Here is a 10909-nt window from a genome sequence, read left to right as displayed (position 1 = left end):
CCAATCATCCTCACCTACGATCCTCCGATCATCTCAAATTACAAACATTACATTATTGAAGCAATCTTAATCAGGAATGTACAACTACAAGAAGCGATTAAGGACTAAAAGGAGAGAATGAATGAATCATATTTAATGTTTCTGAGAAAAAAAAAGAGAGGGAAAAGCGAGAAAAATCCGATCATCTTGCGACCAGTTGTGTTAGAGTATAATCAATTTAGCACTGGCATATTTTATAACTATACAAAAAGAATAGTTGTTTATTTCTTAGAATAAGAATTAGCACTTAGAGTTGATGCATATAAAGAATCATTTAGACCAAATACTCAAAACTCCACAAATATTTCTAAGCAGGACCTTTTTAGATAATAGAGCACCTTCAAGAAATCAAAAGCCAAAGAATGATTCCAAAGGAAGTGGAAACATTTTAGGTACCCAATTATCCCCATAATTTATCTGATCATCCTTACTTGCAGTCCCCTAATCATCCCAAAGTATAGAAGCGAATGAATCGGATCTGATGTTTCTGAGAAAAAAAGAGGGGAAAGAGAAATCTGATCACCTTATTACCATAGCTTTAACATCAAGATGAGAGAGAGAGAGAGAGAGAGAGAGATTGGTTTCGATGGATGGAGTGGCGAGTGAAGGCCACATTATTTGCAAAGATTGCCGAAAGCTTATAAGAATTCTTACAAACATATATATATTATTAATTTTTAATTTATAATCCACGTGACATCGATGTCGAGGAATCGTTCGTATAACAACAACAACAACAACAACAACAACAATAAATCATCTCTCTATCATTTGATCCATAATTAGGCCATAGTTTGCAAGATCGACTAAAGTCCAGATTTTGCCCCATATCAACTTGTGACTTTTGAGTGATGAACACTTGCATCACAACTCACCATGTCACACAGTTTCCGTAATGTATGAGGAACACATTTACTTCGGCCCCTGAGATCCAGCTGCCTGTAAGACATAAGAAATGCAAACTCATTTCAGATGCAGACTATGTAAGGATTAACCATCACCACCAACATCATATCTTAGACAAAAATTAATGGCAGGAATCAGAGAAAAGAAAGAAAATAAATTCGAAATACCTGCAATCCTAAAAGATTTAACTGGCAGTGATGTAGGATTTACAAAGGTTTAGATTTCAATTTAATCCTTTTAATAATTAACACCAGCCTTAGGGTTCAAGGCTCACTGCAGCATGGAGCCACCACTAGCCAGGGAACATCATAGACCTTGCTTATGAGTGAAGATAGAACATTCATCAGCCTGAAAGCCATCTTTTGGAACCTTGGAGGAGTGCAGAAAGATGGATCCCTTTTTCATCAGCCAAAGCCATACTTTACCTTTCTTGTCCTTGAACATTGTCTCGTCATCTTGTTTAACCTGATAAATTACTCAGGCCTGACTTCATTTCCAAGCTTGGTCTCTGATAAAAGTCCATGTGAATCTCTGCGTTCTGCTTATCCCAAGTTCAATCTCCAAACGAGCCCCAACAATCACGCTTGCATGGACATTCCGTTCAAAAAGAGGAGGTACCCCTGTTTCATATCATGGCATATGGCAATCACTCTTTCTTTTACATCAGTTTTCCCCCTTGTGCCGAAGGTTGGATATCATCTTTAATATTCAACCAAGTTCCTCTACTCTTATGTCCTTTTTCCAACAAAGACTGCATCTGCATGTAGCAATAGATATGATAATTAGCAAACTTTTAAAATACTCGACTGATGCAATGCAAGCTGAAACACACTCTGTCAAAAATTATAATATATTGGATTTTTTTTCTTTTATTGCATATATACATGTCACATGAAAACCCAATTGACACAGAACAAATAGATCTAATTGCAAAACATACATCAGAATTGGTCATCATGATAATTAAGAAAAGAAGTATCATATGAACTTTGTTTTTCGAAAGAGAAAATTGTGTTTATGCCTACTGAATGCGCTTCAGGGAAAAAAGTAGACCACATGACGTAAACAAACTGATCAATCACAAGTACCATCAACCCAGCTGTCTTTTTAACATAAGATCACTGTTGTCTTAAATATGGCTAAAATCATACAATAATTAAGTGGAAAAAAGGTTCATATTCATGGTTTTTCTTTAGATCTTTCTGAAAATGAATTCATCAAATTTCATTGTAGGGTGAGTTTTTCTGATTTAGGAGAAGACCAGGACGACAGCAACAACACAAAGGAAGGAAGGATAGCTCCACAAAAAACTGTATCTTTCAAAGAAGGTAAACATATATATTTACATCAGGTCTTTAGTATATCAAATGACATGAAACAAATTCCTGTGCAGTACACCTCCATGTCAATTCTTTGGGTAAAATAAGCATAGGAGTTGTTTTAAGTCGAGCAAAAAATTCTTCTATACCCACACTAGCAGTTCATCAACTATTATGGACCAATTTCTCAAAAATGGTTGGCCGAATTTTTATCAGACAAGAGTTCATCATAATCAAACACTTTCCTATATATTGTTGCATGCCCATCCACTAGAAAATTAAGATTGTACAGAAGGATTCTCTGCACCAGTCATGTTAACTACGGCAACAGGTTAACAGCTTAGCACACTCTGCCAATGTTATGATGCAATCTGATCAATTTATTGGCCTAACAACTTGGACAGAATGGATGCTTAAGCCCAAGCTACTACTAGTCATAGGTCCATCCAGTTTTATATATCAAATCAAGCCATCATTGTACTCTGATTTATGACTAACCAGAGTATCATAGCCCCATAGGACATAGCATGGCAAAGTTTTGCTTTCGGATGTAGAAATTATTTGTTTGTTCTTCAGCTTCACAGCAAAGAAGCAAAGAAGCATTTTCTAAGTCAGTCCTGGACTTAGCTTGTAGAATACTGAAAACTGTCTTTAATTTGAAATAATGTACTTAAGTAGACAAGAAAAAACTTCTTTTGTAGAAAGGAAGAAGACAAACTACTGGCCCCAGAGGCAGTTTTCCAGCCCAATTAGTGATGTCAATGATGTGAGCGACATGGAGTTCGCAATTGCAGTTGCAGCAGCTGCATATGCTATTACTTCAATGGAAGAAGAATCGATAAACCAGAACAAGACAATTGAACAATTGATGCATCCTACAGCCAAGACAAAAAGCAAAAGAGAAGATAGCATAGACAAGACACCTGATTATATCAGACTAATCAGATGGTTTACTGGTAAAGAGGCAAGAGAAGATGAAAGAGAATCAGGTACTTCTCTGTTATATGTCCTGCAGTTAAATATCAAAATAATGCTAAACTATTGTAATCTCATCAACCAAATAGACCTGCATCATTAGGTATGTTTTTGCATCAGTCCTCACATAATTAGTTCATTCAAGGATAAAGGAAAATTTTAAGCATGAGATCCAATGCTCATAAAGATTAAAAAGGTTATTACACATTTAATTTCAGGTAATTCTTCAGTCAAAAAGCCAGTAACACTGCCAGGAAAGTTGCTGGAAGAACCTGGTGCTGATCACACGATATCAGGAAAAGCAAAGGAAACCAATCTAACCATCAAAAGGACACCAACTTTTTCTGATGAGTATCTAAATGAAACAGGAAGTAGTAGCTCAGTACATGGACAAAACCAGAAGGGCCAACAAGCATCATCCGTGATCAAACCGACATCGTTTTCTAGCAAAGAAAATGAAGCCAAGAGAATAACTAACACCACTAATGTGGAAACAGAAGTAGATGTATGGGAGAGAGAAAAGATGGACAAAATAAGAGAAAGGTAATTATAGCTTGCTTAGCCATATGATGTATCAAAATGTTTCAACAGAAACAATGATTTTTGGTAAGTCTATTTCTCCCAACAAAATTATTTTTCAGGTATGAAAAGGAGATATCTAAGACTTTGGAATGGGAGAATGCCAAGAAGCTGAAAGCCAAACGCCAACTGGAGCACAAAGAGGTTTATGATTATTCACTTATAAATTTGATTGTGCACTGACTGCAACTTTGTCATTTTCATCTTCTTACCATTCCAAGCCATAGCCACCTTAAGATTACAAAGATCTTTAGGATTCAATTGTCCTACTTCCATGATGCAGATGCAATCTTGCTAAAGCCTCTAAATTGCAAGAAGCAACAGCAGCACCTGAAACCAAACCGAGCAGCTCTTACAAACCAATCAGAACCATGGATAAAAAGGCCCTAGATTACTTCAGTAGTTCAGACCTTGACCTTAAACTACACCAACTAGACAAAGCTCCAGCTGCATAGATAATATTTCTCTTATGTAAGAGCAAACTACATGGTTAGAAAGCAGCATCATAAGTATGATATTTATTAACTAGATCACACATTCAAACGAGCAAATCTCTCCTGACAACTCCTAAAAATAAATTCCAATTGTATTTATGTTATAAAGGAATAGATAACAACACTAAGAACTACTTTTCCAATAAAGGATATCAATATATTGGAATTACCCTGTCATAGTTGACATCTAGAGGACTACTACAAACAGATTACCTTGGTAATTTAGAAGATCATCCTAGTTTTTGACTTTCCGAGAAAATCCTTCAGACATCTCTACATGATCAACCTTCAGATGCCAGTCAAACATGCCGAACCACAAAATGATTGTTGGTCACTTAAAAGAAATATAAAGGATTTATGATGACTTAACTGAAGATGACTGTTTGATGTGGAAACTGCAGATGGATCTCAAACTGAAACATTCAAGAGCATTACGAGAATATCATAATGAGGTATCAAGGATTAACAAAACTGCCGGTGGAAAAAGAGCCCTTGCAGAAGAAAGGAAAAAAAACAATGAATTGAAGACAAAGGAGAAGGCACATAAGAGACACTATAACAGGGAAAGTTCTTTATGCATGTTCTGCTTCTGAAACATCACCAGAAGAGTAGAAAGAGCACTTGAATATAACACTCCGTCCATATAATATAAAGACAATTTGCTTGTGGGTCTTGTTTCACTCCTTGTATGAAAATTCACTTGTGCAAAGCAATGAATGACTCATCTATCATGGTGTAATTTCTTTTTTCTAAACTAAAAAAGATCAATTAACCAGAGTGAAAAGCTTACAAAATTGCCTCTCAAGATCAGAGGAGGACAGAATGCAAAACTCAGGATAAGATCTTGCAAAATTTGCCACTCAATTGGCAAGACCATCGACTTCTCCATACACATGTTGGAATCTAATAGACTCAACAGATGGAATGTCTTTGAAAATGTTCAAAATTCTCCAAGGAGGGTTGTTATGCATCAGAACATGAACATATTGAGAGCATCGCAATCCAATTGCAAATATTTGAAACCCTCCTTCACAGCAAACTGCATCATGGTGTAAATTTGTATACAGTCTATACTACACCCATAAAGAATCACAATCAACAAATGTAACCAAGAAGAACTTCAAACATCCAAGAAAAATAGAGATTGTCTATGCCAAGGATTCATCAGTATCATTCTGGTATCAGTTTAGGAGACATATTGCGCCTTGCAGAACAAGTATAGAACCTACATATACTGCCTGGTATTGTTAAATATAAAAAACTCAAACAAAGTATAATCTAAATCAAACTTTAGATATATGTTTCGATACCAATAATTGGTCTGATTGGTAGATACCAGTCTAACCAGTTTTTATATCCTTGGTTTATGCAACCTAACAGACTAAACCAGTATTTAACCTCAAATGCATTCAATGATGTTCAGGTTGAATGTAGAACCAATGCACATGGAGAACAGTTCAATGTGGCTGCCACAGTGATTAAATGGCTAGAACCATTAGCTCTAAATATAAGTTAAACATTAACGAAACTTTTACCATTGTATTGATCATGCTTGCACAGCCCAAGACAACTCCCTATACATGCTCTGTCAGTTAAGAAGACAAACGAATGTGACACCTTATGTACCATCTGAGATCCCATTGCACTAATATTTAAACAAATCATTTGACTCTTAGATAGCTTTTTCGTTTCTTTTGAAGGAATTCTATTACTTAAAACCTCAGGAACAGTGTAACTATATGGTTAATTTGATGATTGTTGGCAGAACAGCTTCCTTCTTATATTACTCATGCATGCTAGTCCCTCTCCCCTCCCTCTAGTCTCTTCCTAGTAAACTCTCCTTTCCCTCTTCATGCCATCAAGGCATGATCCATGCAAGACTGCATGAAACTCAATGCATGTCATGCCAGCATAGATATGGCAAAAACCATACCACTGAAGTTTGGATCCTGCAACTTATGAACCAAAGTTCCATAAAAATATTAAAAAAGTTCTCCCATTGTATAACATTATACAATTGCAATCCTGAATTAACATTGAATGCAACGATCTCATTTAAAAAAAGAAAATTTGGTGCACAAATAAGTATATAAAGCACGAATATTTTGCAATCTACACGAAGATCTAAGTACCTAACTTGACTATAAGAGAAAAGAATATATTGTATACTGCCAACTTTGATGCTAACAAGATCTTTTGACCTCATTAAGGTGATCAAAAGGCAAAAGCATGAACTCCAACATAAAAACTCAGGCTTTACCAAATAAAAATTATCAACATTCAAAATATAAGTGTATTTTGGGTATAGATTATTATCATTAAGTAGTTGAAATCACTACAAAGAAAAATTAACAATCTAAATAGAAATGATTTTCATGTGCACCTATTGAGACCATGCTGCAACTTAGTCTGATACACATATTGCATCAGCATTTCAGAAGTCATTTTCAAATTGCACCAGTTGTAATGCTTTATGTACCATTTGTTCCAAAACCATTAACTTGGGAACAGGAGAAAATCCTCATACAACAATAGCTCATAGGCAGTAAATTTTTCCGTTCGTAGTCGTTCACAATTGACATTTAACTTCAGATATCACAAGAAATAAATTGAGATATCTCAATATCGTTCACCTTTGACCAAGTGAACACATGACTTTCAAATAGGATGTTATGGACGATCAGCAAAATTCATTTCAAAATGCATGGACGCTTATTGAAAACCATGCATCGGATGGTTGTGGGCATTGAGAACAAAGGACACTTGAAGAGGCGAAAGGCCATCAAGAGAGAGCATCTGTAGTCCGTGGATCTTTGATTGGTATGGAGGACATAGCTTACGATCATCAGCTTTGATTATGGCACTGGGCATTAATCTCAAAATGCCATCATCTGCTGAGCCATCCCTGCCTCATTCTTCCCTCTGTCTCTGTTTTTGCTTGCTTTATTGCTCGACTGGCTTGGCTCTTAACACATGATTCTCAAATAGAATGTTATGGACAACCAGCAGTTCAAAATGCATGGCATAACACCTAAGGAGATGAACAATTGATAAAGAACCGGACTAATTAATCAGCTCCGTGTTGAAAATTTGTCCTGCCAAAGTGGCTGAAGTAGACAGATGCTAAAAGTTCAATGTTCTCTGTAACAACATCTGGTTCTGCTCTATCTGCAGCAGCCACAACCACCAAATCAGAAGAGCCAGAAGGAAGTTCTTTGGTATGCCAAAGCTCACCAAATTTCTGGTACATACAAGTCAGATAAAAATTAATTTGTGGATTCACATGATAGCCGTTCTTTATTATTTGTGCATGAACTTGCTTTCCACTTTCTTTTAGAAAAAAGTTTCTGCAAGCTGTTAAAATAGTGGTAAAACTTATCAGATCTGGCAGTAGACCTGATTTACCCATTTGAGAGTATATTTGCAATGCTTCTGATGCGAAGCCATGTTTTGTGTATCCAGAAATCATTACATTCCAAGAAACAATGTTGCGCTCAGGCATGATATTGAAAAGCTTGTTTGCTGTATCACACAATCCCAATCTCATATAACCACCTACCAATGCAGTCCAGCTAACAACAGTGTGCCTATATATATCAGCAAATGCAGATGATGCACAATCAATGCTTCCACATTTTGCATACATGTCTATGAGAGCACTTCCAACCACGACATCCGATTCAAAACACAACTTATATGCAAAGGCATGAACCTGTGTTCCACCACGCAGGGTCAATAATCTTGAGCATAAATCAATAATAAGTGACAATGAGACATTATCTGGTTTCATACCTAAAGCTACCATGAGAGAAAATGTAAGCATGGCATCCTTAGCCAGATTATTTAATGCATACCCAGAGATCATGGAATTCCATACAATGGGGTTTGGATCCTTGACCAATTTGAATATTCTGACAGCTGCTTCACAATTTGAATTGGTGCTGTACATGTTAATGAGAGCACTAGCTAAAAAAACAGAAGAGTCAAACCCCAATTTTATTATGTGTGAATGGAGTTGTGAACCAAATCGCCTTCCCAAATGAATAGCACTGAGGAGGAGGCTCCCAAAGGTGTAGCTATCACCATATTTTCCATCCATCTGCATTCTTTTAAAGGATTCAGAAGCCTCTTCACTTAATCCAACTGCAGCACAACCTCCAATTAAAGCATTCCATAGTGGGACAGTCTTGATAGCCATGCTATCAAACAATTCACAAGCACGATCCAAGCATCCATGCTTCACATATTCAGCTATCAAAACACTCCATGAGAAGTCATCGACAGCAGCCAAACTGTGGGTTACGCTTCTCGCATCAGTTAAACACCCACATTTTGCATATAATGAGACCAATGCACTTCCAACAATCCTGTCAGCTCCGAAACCACTTTTAACCATCTTTGCATGAATCTTGGAGCCTTCTTCAAGATCCAGCAACCCCTCACATGCATCTAAAACACTAAGAAAAGACACCCAATCTAGCCTCAACCCATCTTGCTGCATTTTCTGAAAGAAGTAAATTGCATTTTCATTCCTGTCATGTTGAGAGCAACCAGCCATAATCGTTGTCCATGAGACCACATCCTTATGTGGCATGTTCTCAAAGAATTTAACAGCATCACCAATCTTTGAGCACCGAATAAAACCATGAAGCATGGAATTCCAAGTAAATATTTCTTTGACATTCATTTGATCAAAAATCCTTCTAGCATCATCCAATTGTTCACATTTCGAATATAATCCAATGATAGCGCTACCCACCTGCACATGCGAGTCAAGTCCAATCTTTACAGAAAGCCCGTGAAGTACGCTCCCATTCTGCACGAATCTAAGATTGGCACAAGCACTAATCACACTTGAGACACCGAAATGATCCACTATACAACAGGAACGCATCATATGAGCAAAAACCTCTATCGCCTCCTCACACGGTCCCCATTGATCATAGGCCGCTATTAACGTATTCCAAGAAACTGCATCCCGCCTAGGCATTTCATCAAACAGAAGTCTCCCCTCGCTTAAAAATCCAAACTTGCAGTACCCAGCAATCAGTATGTTCCAAGAATGCAACTTTTTGCTCCCCAGCCTTCTGAAAACCCAATGCGCGTCGCCCAGGAAGCCACGCTTGCCATACACGTCGATGACATGGTTGCAGAGGAAGGGATCCTGATCGAAGCACGTGATGATCATGTGAGCGTGGAGCTGCCGCGCGACGCCCAGGGTCTCCGGCGCCGCGCTGTGTTTGATGACGGCAACGAAGCATTCCGGATAGACCGGGCGGCCGAGATGGCGGCGGAGGATGAGGTACCGGATCGCGTCCTTGATGCGACCGGCAGAGGCGAGGGATCGGACTGTCGGGGGCCTCTTAGAGGAGGCATTTTGGGAGGTAGAGGTAGAGAACAATCGGGTGACGGCCGCCCACGGATGAGTGGGAGATCTCATGGGTCTTCGAAAGCTTAATTTGGAGGGGATAGCGGAAGACCATTCAGCAAGAGAGAGAGAGAGAGAGAGAGAGAGAGAGAGAGAGAGAGAGATGTCATTTTCTATAAAGCCCCTAAGATTCTTTAATATTTGAATCGTAAGTTGTAGAGACGGGATGTACTTTTTATATAAACCCCTCTATCTTTAGTATTTTGAAATGTGAGGTAAATGGGATTTTGTTTCCATATAAGCCCATGGATTCCTTAATATTAAAGTGTGAGGTGTGGAGATGGGATGCACTTTTTGTACCAATATTTCAAATGTGAAGTATGGATTTCATGCCTCATAAAATTTTTTAGGCTTACTCTCTTTTCCCAAAAATAAAATAACATAAATGTGATGTTATTCTCATTTAAAACCCATATTCCTTAATATTTAGTGTTTGAGGTATGGAGATGGGATGTAGTCTTCATATGAGCCCCTAAATCCTTAATATTTGAATTCTGAGGTATTCGTGAGGTTTAGGGTTTTTATATTAATTTTTAATAAACACCATTATCAATATTTTATTGCTATTGAGTCTTATTTTTAGTTAAGTTAAAAATATTTTTAGGATAAATTACATCAATTACTCATGTTAAGATAGATCATTTCACTTGGGCTTTTAGGGTTCTGTCAATGATTCAGGGCTAATGAAGATTGGAATTCAAGACTTTTCGCTTTAATATTCCAAGATCTAATTTGAAGATCTAAGCTTAAATTTGAAGATCTAATTTTCATCTAAGCCTAAATTTTTAATATGTATGATCATCAAATTAAAATCTTTAAAATGATGTCATTAATTTTACTTGAATTTGAATGTGATTCACTTTCTCAACGGAACAGATCGATCATATTCATTATTATTATGATTTAATGATGAAGAAAGTGCTCTCAAATTTCACCTTATCGAAACCTCACTATTATTTAATGCATGAATTTTGGATCCATATTTAAATCGGGATATATTCTTTTTTAATATGGATTAATCTCGAACCCGATTAAAGAAAAATGGATCCGGTTAAACAGGTTAACGGATCCTGATAAAGAACCGACCCGGCCGCCATCCCCAACGGCGAGCAGCCGCTCCTCGCTGGCGAGCCAGGCCTATAAATCATCGGAAATGCCCCTCAGCTCGT

General features: G+C 37.3%; 2 protein-coding genes across 2 annotated transcripts; one reads left to right on the top strand and one right to left on the bottom strand.

The window, feature by feature from the left end:
• Positions 1 to 1428: 1428 nt before the first annotated feature.
• On the top strand, positions 1429 to 6680 carry LOC135609470 (uncharacterized). Its single transcript, XM_065102780.1, has 6 exons — positions 1429 to 1559; positions 2179 to 2273; positions 2966 to 3253; positions 3458 to 3782; positions 3881 to 3962; positions 4714 to 6680. Exons 1-6 carry the CDS (start codon positions 1534 to 1536, stop codon positions 4903 to 4905), a joined length of 1008 nt encoding a protein of 335 aa, XP_064958852.1. The 5' UTR covers positions 1429 to 1533; the 3' UTR covers positions 4906 to 6680.
• Positions 6681 to 6836: 156 nt separating this feature from the next.
• On the bottom strand, positions 6837 to 9794 carry LOC135609462 (pentatricopeptide repeat-containing protein At2g13600-like). Its single transcript, XM_065102770.1, has one exon. It carries the CDS (start codon positions 9750 to 9752, stop codon positions 7380 to 7382), a length of 2373 nt encoding a protein of 790 aa, XP_064958842.1. The 5' UTR covers positions 9753 to 9794; the 3' UTR covers positions 6837 to 7379.
• Between the last annotated feature and the right edge of the window lie 1115 nt (positions 9795 to 10909).

This window comes from Musa acuminata, chromosome BXJ1-2, assembly GCF_036884655.1.
Source record: "Musa acuminata AAA Group cultivar baxijiao chromosome BXJ1-2, Cavendish_Baxijiao_AAA, whole genome shotgun sequence".
Lineage (NCBI taxonomy): Eukaryota > Viridiplantae > Streptophyta > Magnoliopsida > Zingiberales > Musaceae > Musa > Musa acuminata.
This window is presented reverse-complemented; position numbering and strand designations above follow the sequence as displayed.